The sequence below is a fragment of the Schistocerca cancellata genome, chromosome 5 (assembly GCF_023864275.1).
Source record: "Schistocerca cancellata isolate TAMUIC-IGC-003103 chromosome 5, iqSchCanc2.1, whole genome shotgun sequence".
NCBI lineage: Eukaryota > Metazoa > Arthropoda > Insecta > Orthoptera > Acrididae > Schistocerca > Schistocerca cancellata.
Window position 1 is genome coordinate 33,521,367 of NC_064630.1, and position 18,928 is coordinate 33,540,294.

Sequence of the window (18,928 nt, forward strand, 5' to 3'; positions counted from 1 at the left end):
TGCCTGCGAGGCGGAAAGCGCGGGCGTACGGAAAGGGAGGAGAAGGAAAGGCCGGGAGAAAGCGGGACGGAGGAGGGAAGGAAAACTGAGGGAAGAAAAACAGGTTGCCGCGACGCTCGGCCCGTGGCCGCCGGCCGCGTGGGCAGCCGTGCTGCCATCTTGCGCCGGCGGGTCCGCGGCGCGGCGCCCTGCCCCCTCCCTTCGCGAGGCACGGCGCGTTCAGTCCGCGGGCCGCGTTGCCTGGTAACGCTACCAGCCTACCCGCTCGCCTGCCAGCCGGCTAGCTCGCCAGCCGTGCTCCCTCTCGCCGAGCGTCCAGTCGCGGCACAACACTCGGGGGGTATTGATCGGACAAAGGACCTTCCGGCCGTCTTTCCGTCTGCCTGACCGGCCAGTCCCCAACTGACCGTGGCAGCGATCACAGCTGAACAGCAAACCGAGAAGACGGTGACAGCGTGTACACGATCGTCGTCGTTCGCAAATCCTCTGCGCAGCTGCTAGAGACGTACTGTCCGGTGGCGAAAAGTGTCACGTACTTCCGCTGACACCGGTAGCAGGTGAGGAGCTGCCAGCATCACCACAGCCGCGGAAGTAACGACGCCGGCGTGGACGAACAACAGGACTCGCGCACGCCGTCTCCAGCAGCAGTCAGCAGTGTAACGCGTACTCATGTAAAGTTTCGTGTGTCGACCGACGCGTGTTGCCACTGCAAGAAGTAAACATTGTTGCCTGCGGAGATATATATCTTTGTTATTAACTCGACAAGAGTAGATCAGCAGCAGGCAGATTTGAAATTATTCTCGTGTTTTAGCGAGTGGCTCACTCTTCGTGTGACTGTGTTGTTGTTGTTATTCTCGTTTGTCGTCCTAGGCACAAGTAACACTGTGTGCCGGCAGTGATATCGTGGCGGCGTGGCGCATCGCCATGGCGAGCGCGAAGACTGCGCCGTCGCTAGTGCCTGTTAAAAGGCCCATTCGTCAGCTGTCTGTGCTGGAGAAGCTAGAGGCGATCGAGCGTGTGCACAATGGGGAGTCGAAGGCTTCTGTGGCACGCGACATCGGTGTGCCCGAGTCGACACTGCGAGGCTGGTGCAAAAGCGAAGACAAGCTGCGTAACGTAGCGCAGTCCTGTGGAGGTGGTGGTGGAACGCCGGACTCGCAACATTCGGGCGGTGCCGCAGAATTAGCAGAACTTGACGCACTTGTGGAACAAGGAACCTCCGGTGATCATCCAGCCATTAAACGAATGAGGACGGCGTCCGATGACGAGAAGGCTTCTGTCGCTGCCGTCGCCGCCGCTTCCGATATAGAGGATTCTTTGTGGTACTGGCTGAAACAGGACCACCAGCATGTGAGTAATCAGCTGTTCGCAGTGGCAGCGGCGGACAAGCTGGCAGCAGCAGCGGCCGCTGGGGCGGCAGTAGCGGCCGTCGCCAACGGCGGAAGCGGAGGCGGCGTCGCCGGGGGAGCAGCGTCTGCGGCGGCACCGGCGAACGCCGGATGGTTCTGGCGTTGGTATAAGCGATACGGCTATACGCAATATCCCGGTGATCCGTTGGCGGCTCTTACAGCCGCTCCCGCACCGGACCTCAGGGCTGCGGGGGCGGCTCTAAACGGTGGTGGGGGCGGCACGGCCTCCAGGTCAGCGGCGCTTCTCGACAGCGTGCTTCTCAATAACAACAATAATCTCGCTGCAGTCGCTCCTGCATTCAACAACCACGGAAATACCAATACGTCAGCGACGACGCACCACGACCAGCACAATAGCGGCGCCAGTAACGGTACGAACGCGAATGGCAGCGCCGGCAACAACAACGGATCGTCGGACGAGGACGACGAGCTGGACGAGTCGGACGAACCACCTGCAACGGCGGCGGAGGCCGTGACGCACGGAGAGAAGTTTCTCCGGTGGCTGGAATGCTGCTCTGATCCTAGCATCACAGCTATGCAGATTCTTCAGTTTCGCTACTTGCTCAACAATGTGCGGGCGTGCGCCGATCGACGTGCGAGACAGACAAAAACGAAAAAAGCGCGCTCCAGGAGAAAGTAAGTGGTACGCAGCTCGTTTTTACCGCGGTGTTGTGACGTTAATTCGAGGGAGCAACAAATGGATATGCTCCCTTACGTGGGAAGGAACTGTAGTGAAGCTTTACCTGTTTTGTTGTTGATATTCGGTGCAGCAGTTGTGCTGTATGTAATCAACGTCGGTCGTGTTTTTCAGGATGTAGACTTTTCACTCCTCGACAGTTTGAATGTTTCTTGACATTGTGTAATATTAATTTAAGGAACGCTATCGCTTTGGACATGATTTTATTAATGCTTTCTAGTAGAAGGCTGTTACATTTGTTTTGTATCGTTGGGTACAACGTGCATATAAAAACCGGCAGTTCAGTAGTCAGTTTTTGACTAACGATATCGCTGTTTTGTAGCGCTTTCACAGATATGTTCCTGTACAATTTCTGACAGTTCCTGCGCACTGAGGCGCCGGCCACTTGCGCCACAACTCTTCACGTAAACACAAGTGTGACGAAGTTGAAACGTTTTTTACTGTTTTTATTCTTGTCGTTGAAACGTTTCGTATATAGCCTTAATGATTTACTAAACTATCCACAGTTTAAAATCCTCCAGAAAATGAGTTACTAATAGCGATGCTGTCATACGAAGGCCCAGGCACCACTAAAGGTACTGTTACTGCGCGGGTTTAAATTTGCTGCAATTTTGTGTTGATATTGACATTTAGCAATAAGTGTTCAACTTACAATTCTGTTATAAATCTGTGTTAATCGCTTTAGTTGTCACAGAAAACCAGGCAGTTGAAATATTATTGCCCCTTAACTGTTTCCATACAGTAACTGACATGCCAAAGTATATTTTGTTTAGTGGGACGTTAAAACTGATTCGCGGGATGTTACTAGAATGTCTTTAGGCTGTGTAACCAGTTCTGTATTTTGGTTTATGAATTTATATAAAATTTTATGTTGAATATACAGTGAGCAAAACCTTATTACTGTATTTCTGGGTGCAGCCACACACACAAAACCACTTTGACAGTAACGAAAGTAGTCCAACTTTTTGTATCATTGTGCACAGCTTAACAGAGGGAAAGGTGAAGACAGGTCTGCAAGGTGTAGGATTATCTTGCTATCACATATTTCTAAGAATTATTTCAAGAAATGAAGTATATATTGCAAGAGTTATTCCACTTATGTCTATTCCTTAAATTGTCACATTTAATTTGTTTGATAAATAGTTTTGTACTCAGATTTTCCTTTGAATATTTGGAGGTGAAACTTACCAGCTGTGTGGGTTTGTCCAATGGTTCATACTGCAAGTGGTCAGAGATGAAATCTGCACACCCTTTCCATGTTGAGAGTTCAGGATATGGCACTTTGCTCACTTTGATGGATGTACAGACCATTTTCTGTAGCAGTTAAGAAATAACTATTGATGATTTTGTTGACAGAAAAAAATATCTGCATATAGTTTCCTCTGTGCAAATATTGCTGGATTTATTTTGTGATAGAATGACTGAAACTTGCATTATTCATGTATTTAAGTATTGTTACTTAAACTATGATCTCAGGGTTACAATAATTATATTTTTCAGTTAGTGTGCAATTAATTTATATATAACATTGAATGACAACTATTTTGTCATGACAAAATACATAGAGCATTTTCTTATGTCATAATATTGAAAATGTAAGTCTTCTGACTGTATACAAATTTGATTGTTGATGTGAAATATCTGAAGAATATAAGAATATTTTTTTTAAAAACTTGAACTGCATCATTTTTAGTTATCTATTTACTTTCTTTTCTTTAGTCATATGTTTTAATGAGTAAAACCTGCATTTGTGGCACTTGTCATTTATTAACTGAAGTATAACATTCAGAGTACATAAAAATTGTGACTGACAGTTCCAATCCATATTTCTAATATGTATGTTTATAAATCCTACCCCAGAATGAAAATATGCAGATTATATTTTCTACACAGTTGTAACACATTAAAAAATAGCAATCTTCAAAACTTTGTATATTAAAATCAATTTTAATATGTATGCCAAACCTGTTAGGCTTAAATTAATTTTATAAATAAAAGTAGCACAACAGTGCTGAGAAGCAACACACCTGTAGTCCACATTCATTTTCCGCTGCCAGAAACAGTGGTTTCCGATCTTTATAATAAAAATTAAACTGTCTTCGAAAGTTTTCAGCGTACCATAATATCAACTTTTCCTTGTCAGTATTCTGGCGATATGACTGAGGATAGTGTATGCGTCTGGAACAAGATGTTTAATAACTGTCAGTTTCATGAAAATTGTTCATTATTTTGTTAACTTCCATACAACAAGCATATAAACAAAATTATGATCTTTTTTTTTTTTGCACCATTTCTTACTGGTGTGTGAACAAAAAAAATGTGCGCTTTCTCACTGTCTGTCTCTCTCTGCACTTCTGATTAGATTGGAACTCCACAGTAACTATGTCATAGATCTTATATAGATTTTGCTACCATGATGAAATCTTCAAAATTTGAGGTGCAACAAGTACAGTACCAGGAATGCAGTTCCTGTAGTTGAGTGGAACCTTTGAATTTCTCATATCACAACATATTGTAATTACGAATTAATACTCTTAATGTTCTCGGGAAGTTAAATATGTCACTTTCCTATTATTGCATTTGTTTATCATTTGTCATATGCTTTGTTATTAAATCTTGGAAGACTTATATAAGAAAAATAGCTGGTAACAGATCAAGAGTTAATGTGATGTACCAGTTAATCAACTTTACAGATACTTCTACAGAACCATGAGAAAATGCATTCGTGAATTATTTTTAAATAGCTTGTACCTATATAAAGCAAAATTATCTAGTTATTGACTCCTTTAGGTTTCACATCCACCTTGTGTAGTGTTCCATTTCAAAAGCTTCATTTTTTAATCATAAGTAAACATTTAACACTAGCATAACTCTTCGCTAAAATAACCTCCACCGTGGGGATCTGATTCAGTGTTTATGCACTCAGTATATTAACACACTGACTGCCGCACACACAGTGATGAATGTTTCAATGCCAGGTCATGGTGACAGACGCAAAGCTCTGCTGTGGCTGCCGGTGGGCACACAGCATCATGTGTAAGGCAATGGTGGCCTCAGGGCAGTCAACATGTTAAAGAACTAGGTTTAATGTTGTGAAACAATATGAAGTGGAATGAATAGTTAAACATAAATGGTGTAAGATAGATAGACAGGCAAGTACATAAAATTGCATGCAAAAGACTACTGAGGCCTTTTCTAGAGTATTGCAAGACTGAGATGGGTCCTCAGCCACAGCTGGAACACACAGTTGAGAAGAAAGTTGCTAAAGGTGGTAGTTGCAGAGAGTATGATATTGTTATAACCATGTTCAAGGGACTTTTAACAGAATCGTTGGAACATGCTGCTGGGCAAGTTTGGTAAATCAGTATTCCAGACTTCATTCCATATTTCATATAAGGATCATAAGAACACAACAGAGAAATCAGGATGCATTTGGTAGCATGTAATAATAATATTTTCTACTCAAGTCACAAATTAAACACGAAAGAAAGTGACTAACAGCATCAGAGATGCTCAGAAATTCATTTAGCACTGACCTGTACCACTTGTTTATATTTTTATGCTTTTAGGGCATGCATCCAGACATACAAACAAGTCCTTTGGATATTTTAAGTGGAAACCTTCCAGCCCTTAAGACAAGTCAATAATTGACTTCTGAATGTGAGTGTGCCTGTGTTTATTTCTAGAACAGCCAAATCACTTTACTCAAGATATAGAGTGAAGTTCAATGCACATATTTTACAACAGTTCATATAAGAAATAAAAATTTACATACTATAAATGATAAAATGTTTTACATTCAAAGTGTAAAACAACACACAGCCCTGTGGTTGAAGCAGCATATCAAAAGTTGATGATAGATGATTATCTATTTAACCATAAAAGAGAAACTTTTTTTTTTTCCTGGGCTTCAAGTTGTCATTTTGACATTTGCCAATGTTAAAATGTCAAAATGACATTGGCAAATGTCAAAATGACAACGTAAGGCTCAGAAAAAGTTGTTTCTCTTATAGGATTAAATGTGATATAAGCGGATTACATGAATTGTTTACATGGAGACACCATCCTGACTGACCGAGTTGTCTGTGTCAAAGTTCCCCATCTTTCTTGACCACTTACTGATTATCAATTCACAAATCAGATAATACAAAATTTAAATGACAAAATACGTCACCTGTTGCATTATTTATTCCACAGTACTCTCCTAGTGCCGATAAAATATCATGGTACAGTATCAAATACCTAATTGGTAATGGGATTTCATCCTATCTTATTAAATGGATGTAGTGTGTTACATTAAGAAACCCAAGGAAATGAAACAGCATCTTCAAAAAGGGGAATAACCACTACAGATGAACCATAGTGTTGTAAGGATCTCTTGTCCTTGTTATACATAAATGATCTCCCATCATATACCCAAAAAGCACAAATAGTTCTCAATATTGGCAATACAGATATGATGATCATGCCTAGGGAGGAAACTTCAACGATTAAATTTAAATAATCTTTATTAATAAATCAATGACTGGTTCACTGCAATTGGACTGTTACTGTACTTAGGTAAACACAATACATGTAGAATAAAATGTTCTTGGGTTTCCAATCGCGTCAATCGCTTAAAACTACACGAGCTTTCGGCCAAGCACTCCTTGGCCATTGTAAAGTGTTGAGACTGCCAGTGGGCTGATGGTGCGCCCTTATATATGCTAGCTGCCAGCTGTGACGTCACTGGTGCCCGTGACATTGCCATATATGAGCATGTTTTGAGTTGGCGTTCGATGTGCCCTCTTGAACCGTGCTATCACTGGATTCCACGCAGTGCTGAGCTGCAAGGTGTTCTGAGACCTACTGGAGTCTACGACCTACCAGGAGTCTACGAAATACCTTGTGAGTGTGGCCAGAAGTACATCGGACAAACAGTGCACACTGTGGAACAATGCAGGAAAGAACATGAGAGGTATTATCGCCTACACTACCCAGAGAAATCTGCCTTAGCTGAGCATGCGTTAGAAAATGGTCACCACATAAAATTTGACAATACGTCTGTCGTGGCTCACACTAACGGCTTCGGGGACAGTTTAATAAAGGAAGCTGTTGAAATAAAAATTACCGCAAACACCCTGAATAGAGATGGTGGCTTGCAGCTCAGTGCTGCGTGGGATCCAGCAATAGCGCGGTTGAAGAGGGCACATCGAACGCCGACTCAAAACATGCCCGTATATGGCAATGTCACGGGCACCAGTGACATCACAGCTGGCAGCTAGCGTATATAAGGGTGCACCAACAGCCCACTGGCAGTCGTAACACTTGAATATGGCCAAGGAGTGCTTGGCCGAAAGCTCATGTAGTTTTAAGCAATTGACGCGGTTAGAAACCCGAGAAAATTTTATTCAATGTTATCGCTGCGAGACTCTGCATTCATACACAATACGTGTAGTTCTGTACTGCACAAAGCCTGACCATACCATTAGAAATAATGCAGGAGACTAAATGAATACATGAAAGAGAATATTAAACATTCATAGGCACTTATATCGATAAGGACCTGAACTGGTAACCCCACAGAAATATTCATCATTCTTAAACATTTACATCAATAAGAACCTGAATGGGAAATTGCATGTTACAGATCTCCTTAAAAATCTAAGCTGTGTAAATTTGTGTTACAAATAGTACCAGATTTTGGAGATGAAAATACAAAAAAGTTGATTTACTTTTCTTATTTTCATTCACTAATATCTTATGGCATCATATTCTGGGCTAACTCATCACTGAGGGGAAAAAACATGTAGTATGGATATGTTGTTTTCACTGTAGAACCTCTTGTAAACAAAACTTTTCGCAGCTGAGTATTCTGACAGCAGCATCATAGTACATTTACTACATTATGAAATTTGTTGTCAACTTATCGTTCACAAACAACAGTAGCATTCATAACTATAATAGGAAAAGGAGAAATGATGTACACTACCTATCATTCAGCCTTTAGATGGCCCTAGCTTATCCATTGCCAGGGTGCATGCACTATCCTGTCACTCATAACTGATGTTGAAATTAAGTTTGACTAACCAACTTAGTCCCAGGAAACAATATGGGATATTACTTTTGTATTAGAATTTAAGCAAAAACACATTTTAGTAGAAAGAAATCTGGCATTTTACTGATCGTAGCGCGGAATATCAGATCCCTTAATCTGGCAGGTAGGTTAGAAAATTTAAAAAGGGAAATGGATAGGTTAAAGTTAGATATAGTGGGAATTAGTGAAGTTCGGTGGCAGGAGGAACAAGACTTCTGGTCAGGCGACTACAGGGTTATAAACACAAAGTCAAATAGGGGTAATGCAGGAGTAGGTTTAATAATGAATAGGAAAATAGGAATGCGGGTAAGCTACTACAAACAGCATAGTGAACGCATTATTGTGGCCAAGATAGATATGAAGCCCACACCTACAACAGTAGTACAAGTTTATATGCCAACTAGCTCTGCAGATGACGAAGAAATTGAAGAAATGTATGATGAAATAAAAGAAATTATTCAGATAGTGAAGGGAGACGAAAATTTAATAGTCATGGGTGACTGGAATTCGATGGTAGGAAAAGGAAAGGAAGAAAACGTAGTAGGTGAATATGAATTGGAGCTAAGAAATGAAAGAGGAAGCCGCCTGGTAGATTCTGCACAGAACATAACTTAATCATAGCAAACACTTGGTTCAAGAATCATGAAAGAAGGTTGTATACATAGAAGAACTCTGGGGATACTAGAAGGTTTCAGATAGATTAGATAATGGTAAGACAGAGATTTAGGAACCAGATTTTAAATTGTAAGACATTTCCAGGGGCAGATGTGGACTCTGACCACAATCTGTTGGTTATGAACTGTAGATTAAAACTGAAGAAACTGCAAAAAGGTGGGAATTTAAGGAGATGGGACCTGGATAAACTGAAAGAACAAAAGGTTGTACAAAGTTTCAGGGAGAGCATAAGGGAACAATTGACAGGAATGGGGGAAAGAAATACAGTAGAAGAAGAATGAGTAGCTTTGAGGAATGAAATAGTGAAGGCAGCAGAGGATCAAGTAGGTAAAAAGACGAGGGCTAGTAGAAATCCTTGGTTAACAGAAGAGATACTGAATTTAATTGACGAAAGGAAAAAAAATACAAAAATGCAGTAAGTGAAGCAGGCAAAAAGGAATACAAACGTCTCAAAAATGAGATCGACAGGAAGTGCAAAATGGCTAAGCAGGGATGGCTAGAGGACAAACGTAAGGATGTAGAGGCTTATCTCACATGGGGTAAGATAGATACTGCCTACAGGAAAATTAAAGAGACCTTTGGAGAAAAGAGAACCACTTGCATGAATATCAAGAGCTCAAATGGAAACCCAGTACTAAGCAAAGAAGGGAAAGCAGGAAGGTGGGAATATATAGACGGTCTATACAGGGGCGATCTTCTTGAGGACAATATTATGGAAATAGAAGAGAAGGTAGATGAAGATGAAATGGGAGATATGATACTGCGTGAAGAGTTTGACGGAGCACTGAAAGACCTAAGTTGAAACAAGGCCCCAGGAGTAGACAACATTCCATTAGAACTACTGACAGCCTTCGGAGAGCCAGTCCTGACAAAACTGTACCATCTGGTGAGCAAGATGTATGGGACAGGCGAAATTTCCTAAGACTTCAATAAGAATATAATAATTCCAATCCCAAAGAAAGCAGGTGTTGACAGATGTGAAAATTACCAAACTATCAGTTTAAGAAGTCACAGCTGCAAGATACTAATGTGAATTCTTTACTGACGAATGGAAAAACTGGTAGAAGCCGACCTAGGGAAAGATCAGTTTGGATTCCGTAGAAATGTTGGAACACGTGAGGCAATACTGACCCTGCGACTTATCTTAGAAGAAAGATTACGGAAAGGCAAACCTACGCTTCTAACATTTGTCGGCTTAGAGAAAGCTTTTGACAATGTTGACTGGAATACTCTCTTTCAAATTCTGAAGGTGGTAGGGGTAAAATACAGGGAGCGAAATGCTATTTTCAATTTGTACAGAAACCAGATGGCAGTTATAAGAGTCGAGGGACATGAAAGGGAAGCAGTGGTTGGGAAGGGAGTGAGACAGGGTTGTAGCCTCTCCCCGATGCTATTCAATCTGTATATTGAGCAAGCAGTAAAGGAAACAAAAGAAATGTTTGGAGTAGGTATTAAAATCCATGGAGAAGAAATAAAAACTTTGAGGTTCGCTGATGACATTGTAATTCTGTCAGAGACAGCAAAGGACTTGGAAGAGCAGTTGAACGGAATGGTCATTGTCTTGAAAGGAGGGTATAAGATGAACATCAACTAAAGCAAAACGAGGATAATGGAATGTAGTCGAATTAAGTCAGGTGATGCTGAGGGAATTAGATTAGGAAATGAGACACTTAATGTAGTAAAGGAGTTTTGCTATTTGGGGAGCAAAATAACTGATGATGGTTGAAGTAGAGAGGATATAAACTGTAGACTGGCAACGGCAAGGAAAGTGTTTCTGAAGAAGAGAAATTTGTTAACATTGAGTATAGATTTAAGTGTCAGGAAGTCATTTCTGAAAGTATTTGTATGGAGTGTAGCCATGTATGGAAGTGAAACATGGACGATAAATAGTTTAGACAAGAAGAGAATAGAAGCTTTTTGAAATGTGGTGCTACAGAAGAATGCTGAAGATTAGATGGGTAGATCACATAACTAATGAGGAGGTATTGAATAGAATTGGGGAGAAGAGAAATTTGTGGCACAACTTGACAAGAAGAAGGGACCAGTTGGCAGGACATGTTCTGAGGCATCAAGGGATCACAAATTTAGCATTGGAGGGTAAAAATCATAGAGGGAGACCAAGAGATGAATACACTAAGCAGATTCAGAAGGATGTAGGCTGCAGTAGGTACTGGGAGATGAAGAAGCTTGCACAGGATAGAGTAGCATGGAGAGCTGCATCAAACCAGTCTCAGGACTGAAGACCACAACAACAACAACAACAACAACAGTAGAAAATTAATGTAACATCATACATACAACACTAAATTCAATTACTCATTCGATGTTAAAAATAACAATATTTACAGAAAATATGCTTCCTGAGCATTAATAATCAACAAATTCTGGATAATGACCTTCATTTCCATTCAGTGTAATGGAAATGCCCGTTACACACATGAGTCACGAGTGTTTAGAAGCGTATGTTATTTATGAAATAGACCTTTTCCCCATGTTTGTCTGTTTGTAAAATACAGTTATTAAAATGTAGTAGCTTTGAGTATGAATTAATGGTTATTCAAATCATGAACTGTGCACTCAGTCCTCAGGAGCTCCTTAATGTGTGACCTGAAGGAGTGAGGTATTACATAAAAAATGAAGGGATGCAGGTGGTCTACAATATTGTTCACTTTACTTCCATCTGTCATGGTGCCTTCAGTCACCGCCGCACGTTCCATGGAAGCCCAGGTGAGTGTTCTCCATAGCACAATAGTACCTCTGCAGGCCTGGTGATGTGCATATTTTGGGCAGCCTTTTGCAAGGATGATGGCATGTCCAAACATGACTGACTACCTGAAGTAACAAGAAAGTTCATTTATCTGACAAGGCAATACATTTCCATTGATCCACAGTCCAATTATGATGATCCCACTGCAGTCCTAACTGGCAATGTTATTGGGTCAATACGGGAACACGTAGGGTCACCTGCTGCGGAACCTCACATTCAACACTGTGCGCTGAGAGGTGTGCTCTGAAACTGTTGTGTCTGCACCAGCACAGTCCTCTGTCATCAGTTCTGCCTTTTTCCACATTCTGTGGCAAGATATGGATACACAACACCTTGTCACCTACTCATGGTTTTACCGTTGTTCAACAACTTTCTATAAATTCTAACAGCAGTAGCATAAAGACAGCTGAGCAGATCTGCTGTGTTGCTGAATTCAATGGATTTCCCTATTTGCAACCCACATCATCACTAAATGTTTCCCCCTTCATCTATAGTCTGCTTGTATACTTTCCTTACCATGTCAAGTGCCTGCACACCATCAGGGGGAATTTAATCTCAGGGTGAGCCATGGTCATAATGTTTTGGCTTCTCTCTCTCTCTCTGAAAATTTGTGCTAGATCATAACTGAAACCCAGATTTCCCACTTTATGCGAGTAGTCATCTTGACAACTTTGGCTATCTGAGCACACTTTCTGCTGACCCAAATTCCCAACATGTCACACATTACTGCCACAGTGCCGCCCCCCCCCCCCCCCCCTTCCTGCCCCCCTATCATTGCTCGCAGCATCTTGCATGATTCCCACAAGAGGTTGGACCTTGGGTGCATCCACACTGAAGATACTCTCAACTGCAATCAAAGCTTAGATATTACTGTTATTTGTGTGGTGTCTGTTCTTTAGAACACAAGTTTTATCTGAGACTAATGGTGATATTCCAGTTATATCCCTTGTGTCACATGTGCGTTAAACTTCAACATTTATCTTTGATCCAGGTTTTTTTTGCAGCTCAAAAGTAAATAGGTGTGTTCCCAGAAAGAGTAGTTAGTCATCGATGCAGCATGACACTGAGTGGAAGGTCTCCAGCTGAAATATGGAGAGAGGAAATACTAACACCTGCGATGATTCACACTGGGAAAGTGATACATTATTGTAACCACGAGACAAACTTCAAGAATCATTTCATATACATTTCTTCTGTAAACAGGCAAAGTCAATAACTTTGCTATTGAAGAGCAATAAGATAAATCCTCACAATAATCTGGATTCAGCTGCTTATTAGATGACCATTTCATTCTCTTTCTATGGATATAGTAGATAAATGTGTGACTCTTCATATTCTTTTGAAATCAGGCAGAGAAAGGAGGTAGTATACTACAGCCTTTCCATAATTGTTAATATTGGTACTAAGCACTGAAGTGAATCACGGTTTACTGTGTGTTAGGTGTAATACCTCTCACATATTACTAGACGCTTTTCTTGTATGAAAGAAAAACAGTAGACAGAATACCTGTAGTGTACGAAACTGGGATTTCTATTTACCTGTTACCTAATTTTTTGCATGCTAAACCTTTGGCATCGTAACGTGCCATGAGTTACAGTCAACCCTACGTGTACAAACTAAGTCATAAATGGGTGGAAATATTAATACATAGTACTGTTTTGAACAGTGAATTAATAAACTACATATTTTACTTTTGAGGACATGGTGCTTTATTTTTAATTTTGAAAAAAATATTTTTCAAAGACATTGAAGAATTTAAAAAGAAAATATTAAGTATACTACATACCTAGTGATGTTGGTACATGACACAGCAATTTTATTGTTTATGTCAGTCAATTTTTTTACGTGTTTTCAAATGCAACATACATCAGGAGTACATAATCATTTGGCACACTTATTGCTCTATATATTTTTATATGAGTGTCCCTGCCACTAAGACTTGATTGAGCTACTCGCCCATCAGATAGCATGTCAAGTTCACAAAGTGATATTGAATCCAAGCCAATTAAAATGTTTTGTGTGTAAGGAAGGTCTTGTCCATGTACATTTTTCAACTTAATGCCCTTCCCCTTAAAGCCAATTATTTTAACTTTATTTTTAAAATTTCAAAATTTTTTTGATATTTAAAAAAGAAATCCACATGTTTTGTATGTTATCTTCAGAAGTAGCAATAACATTTTTCCCTCACAGAGTAGTAGGGTATTGTATCTTAAAAAGTTTGGTAGCCTATGTTGGCAATGGGAACTGGCCTTTAATACTGTCCCTCCCATTATTTAAGCACAAGTGAATACAAAATATCTTTATGTTCTCATCATTAGAATTCCCTATAATAAAAGTTGTGCATTTGCTGCTCAGAACACTAAGGGACAAATGCGTGTCTGCCTTTCCTTCAAGTTTTACAAGCATCGTACCTAATTCATCGACATCCACAGGTTCTCACTGTGGAGAAGAGCCATTGCACTTAGTTGTTCAGGGAAGTCATAGAAATTCATAAGCATGACAACAGTTTTAACAAGGAAGAAGAAAACTTCAACGTAACTGGATCCTCGATTCCTCTGCTGCAGCAAATGACAGTTGTGTGTAGCAAGGGGAGAACCACAGTGGTAATGACCTCGGAAAAATCCTTAAACGTTGGTGCAACAGGTACATATAATCTCTGGCTGCAGGCTCATCTCAAACCCACCACTAGCAATGAAGGGTGAACCTTTGACAGTGCAAACAACTTGAGCTCACAAAATGTCATAAAAATTGTTCAACAAATGTCAACTGAAGATTCTGAGACAAAAGCCAACAGTCAATAAGTCAACAAGTGGCCCTGAAAGCCTCAGCAACTTCTTTACTTTATTTCATGTTGTAAAAACGCAGTACACATTTAAAATAAGTGCATAACTTGCACATTTGCAAGAGACGTTGTGAGTTAATGAGCATTACGCTCTCATTTAAGTATATGGCTGAAAGAGTCAGCCTTCAGGGATTGTGAAATGAACCCTGTCGTCCAGGACCAGATGCCATGAGATGGGGAAACTCACAGGTGTCTATTGTCTACTGAGGCCTAAGCTCTGTAGTGTGCGAGTGAGACAGACAAGAACGTATGTCATGGGGAAACCCAGTAGAAGGCTTTTGTGGATGAGAAGAAGTAGCAGTGTTAAATACGGCAGACCTAAAATCGGCCATAAAGAGAAACATTTATGAAAACTATTTAATTCTGCAGTAATGCAGGGAATCAAGCCACAGTAATTTTAATCTGCCATCCTCCATACATTTTCATGGTGATCTCAACAAAACTTGAATATTGATCATATCTATAATAGTTTAGGATTTACTGTTAAAGTGAAATCAACAAGTTTTGTAACAAAGACCTGAATGCTAAAATCTGAACGCTTTGGTCAGTCTTAATGATCAACATTTCATATGGAAGCACATCATTAAAATGACAAGCATTGTAAATGTCAACTCTGTAACTTTATTTGTTTAAAACATACAGTAAATTTAAATTATCAGTATTTTCAGTTAAGCATTAGATCATCATTTTCTCCACACAAAACACATAGAATGATGACAGCATAACACATTATTGAATCATTAGGTAATAGAATATTTGTTGTAAAGTTTAGTGCATAATAGTTACTTTTGTTCTTTATTTATTTTTCAGAAAGCACATAGGTGCAAGGCTACCGGCCGTGACTTCAAAGTTGAGAAGGAAATTGTATTGGTTTTACATAAAAGAATTTAACATTTATTATGTAATGGATATTATTGTTACTTTATTTATAACATGAAAGTGGGTAAAACTTTGATTATTAAAATATGTTAAAATGTAAAGTAATGTAAAATAAGTTGTAGCCAGTCTGATGGACGGCTTCAGGAAAGGGAACTGCACTAGTCAGTTGAGCGACGATGCTCGTCATGCTGGAAACATGGCTGGAGGCGGGCAGAGGACAGTTCTGGTCTAGACACCAAAGGGTACAGTTCAGATAGACACACTAAAACAGACAGTTCGGCTGGAGACACCAAAGAGAGACAGTGCTGGTGGAGACGTAAAAGCAGACAGTCGGTCTTTAGGTAGTTAAGCAGTGAAACAACTTAGAAAATTTCGCATTGTGTGGTATTGCGGGACTTAGTCTCTGAGTGGTGAGCAGCTGCGTGCCTGGTGTGAACTCTAACTTTTTGTGTGGAGTATGGGACTTGTGTTTCACAATGAGTTGTGAATGATAGAACTGTGTCAAATGGATATACACTTGAGTGTAACAGTAACTCTAAATATGACCACTTCCGCTATTAGTTTACTTTATGAATAAACATTACTCTAACCAAATCGCAACTGTATGGCCTACATCATTTATGGGTCGTTAATTTAGTTCCCAATATTATTATTACTGTTATCATATGTTATGTTAACTTTTTATTTCACAAACTTGCCATCAGCCAGACAATTTAATCACAGGATCACGAATGTCTAATTTAGGATGAGTAATGCGACACATGCTTTTGACCCCCAGACAAGGTTGCGCCAAGGCATTTTGACGAAGAGGAACTGCATGTGAGCCCAAACATCTATGGGATGTTAGCTCGCAACGTGTAAAAGGAATCCACTTTGTTCTTACAAAAGAATGTTTACTGTGCTCTGAACACTTCTAGTAATGGTGCTAGGAGACAATAAGTAATCGAGTCAGTAATGAGATTCTTCTTTCACTAAAGATATAACTGGCTACCATTTCATACACGTTTTTATTAACTCCAAAAATCCTGGTTTTGAGGTAGCACAGCCATGTCAACCACATTTATATATTCCACATGCATGCATGTTAAAAATAATTTTATTTTTATAAAAAAATTGAGAACAGGATGTATTCTTAAAGCTGAACTGGTCTTTGAGCAATTTATGTAGTTACAGCTATAATTTGAGAATAGTATAATATGCAGAATTCACAGTTATGGTGAATAGAGACATTAATTACAGTCCAAGCAGAAAATGTTGTCCTTTCTAAAATACTGTAGGACCATTGAAGCAAGTAAACAGAAAACAATGACACATTTGCTTCTAGAGTTTGACTTAGTAAAGCAACCAGGAATGGGAGGGAGTGACGATGTATTGCATAAAGAAACAAATGTGCCAGTGAACAATGACAGTAAGAGGAGACAATGAATAACAGTTTACATCAATTGGATGAATAAAAAAGTCTACTCACCAAGTGGCGGCAGGAGAACAAACACACAACTATGCGACCTATCAAAGGCGTTCGACTGTGTAGATCACCAGATACTCCTCAAGAAGGCCTGTCATTATGGAATTACAGGACCTGTAGGAAACTGGTTAAAATCGTACCTCGAAAATAGGAAGCAGAAGATTATTCTAGATGTTTCAGATAGTGTATCACAATATATAGTGGACTCTGAGTGGGGAATTGTGCAGCAGGGAGTGCCACAGGGATCAGTGCTTGGGCCCTTGCTGTTCCTCATATATGTTAATGATCTGCCTTTATCCATCAATAAGCAGTGTAAATTTACAATGTTCGCTGATGATACGAGCATTGTGGTGGATAATGTGTCAACTACTGACTTAGAATCTGAGGTCAATGATATCCTTAAAGAAGTTCTGGGTTGGTTTAGTATTAACTCCCTTTCAATAAACCTGAAAAAAACCAATTTTATCCAGTTCCAGACAACCCACAAAAACCCAAAAGAAATAGTTATCACACAGAATGATCAGATGATAAAGCAAGTGTACTTATCAAAATTCCTAGGCGTATACGTGGACAGTAGGCTGAACTGGGAACATCACGTTCTACAAACACTAAAACGGCTGACGTCGGCAACATTTGCTTTATGAATTTTGTCACGCTTCAATGACATTACCATCTCAAAGTCAGCTTACTTTGGCTATTTTCATTCAGTCATGTGTTATGGCATCATCTTCTGGGGCAATACACCTGCCGCAAAGAAAATCCTCACAGCACAAAAAAGAGCAATAAGAATCATTTGTGGTGTACCCCCACGAACCTCATGTCGAAATCTTTTTAAACGACTTGAAATACTGACAGCAACATCTCAGTACATATATTCACTGATGTGCTTCGTAATAAATAACCCCACTCTGTATGAAACGAATTGCCTACATCATGAACATAACACCAGAAGAAAAGAGGATTTCCACTGTGAGTTAAAGAACTTGACACTTATTCAGAAAGGGGTAAAGTACGCTGGAACGAAAATTTTCAATTCCCTACCCAACAGCATCAAAAGTATAAGGAGTAGTACATCAGTATTTAAACGTAGCTTGAAAAATTATTTACTTGAGACCTCACTTTATTCACTAGAGGAATTCTTTCAGAGAAATAAGTAAAACCCAGATTGGAAAGATGATTTTAAATTTTTTGACACTGTTTACTGTTAAACTAATGTAATAATGCCCTAATGTAAAAATTCCTGTTTTTCTCATTTCCATTTTTGGGTCACTTTTAAACCCAAAGTGGGAAGTTTTGATTACTGTTCAAGGTTAAAATAGATGAAATAATGCCCTATATATGAAACTGCTATCTTCACATTTATGTTGACTAGTTTTTAAGCTAATAAGTATGACTTTTGTGCACTGTTATTAATACTATAACAATGTCTTTATTCTATGTATTTTATTATGTACATTGACACGTTCCACATCTGAGTGACTTGCTCACATGTACAGATCTATGGAACAAGTATATAAATAAATAAATAAATAAATAAATAAATAAATAAATAAATAAACAAAAAGGTTTAACTTATGCAAGCTTTCGGAGTCAGTCTTTCTTCTGGCAGAAAAGTTGAAGGGGAAGGAAGAGGGGTGAAGGAAAAAGACTGGAGAGTTTTAGGAGAAGGGGTACAGTTCAGAGAATTCACCCAGAACCCTGGGTTGGGGGAAACTTACCGGACAGGATGAGAAGGAAAGACTGAATCAGTTTACAGCAATTGACAGAGAGCTGGATAAAAAGTAATTCACAGAAGAAGGAGCAAAAAAACAGTTTGTTTGATGCCTGCTATAGGAGGAATTATAACCTACAAAACACTCAATACATGACAGAAAGCACATAGTCTGCTCTACTTACAGATCATGAGAGGGATATTAAAACTAGTAGCAGCATCCTTGGGTAGTGAATACCAAGTAGGCCCTAATTAGCATTTTTGAACCAAGTGGAGGGCACAGCAAAGTCACTGATGATTTAGGTTCTTTGGAAAAAGATCATGGTAAAGATGATGTGTAGATTATTGGGGGAAGTAGTAACAGTTGGGCTAATAGCCTTACTTACGTAACAGAGAATGATGTTCTG

The 18,928-nt window shown here is 39.8% G+C and overlaps 1 protein-coding gene across 2 annotated transcripts; it reads left to right on the forward strand.

Annotated features, from left to right (window-relative positions):
• Positions 1–213: 213 nt before the first annotated feature.
• Positions 214–18,285, forward strand: LOC126187937 (protein distal antenna-like). 2 transcript variants are annotated; one of them, XM_049929305.1, is made up of 3 exons: positions 214–2,681; positions 11,439–11,584; positions 15,277–18,285. In XM_049929305.1, the coding sequence occupies exon 1, from the start codon at positions 925–927 to the stop codon at positions 2,047–2,049; it is 1,125 nt and encodes a 374-aa protein (XP_049785262.1). In that variant the 5' UTR covers positions 214–924; the 3' UTR covers positions 2,050–2,681; positions 11,439–11,584; positions 15,277–18,285. The 2 variants fall into 2 exon arrangements, with proteins under 2 accessions (XP_049785262.1, XP_049785261.1); XM_049929304.1 differs by lacking the exon at positions 11,439–11,584.
• Positions 18,286–18,928: the final 643 nt, after the last annotated feature.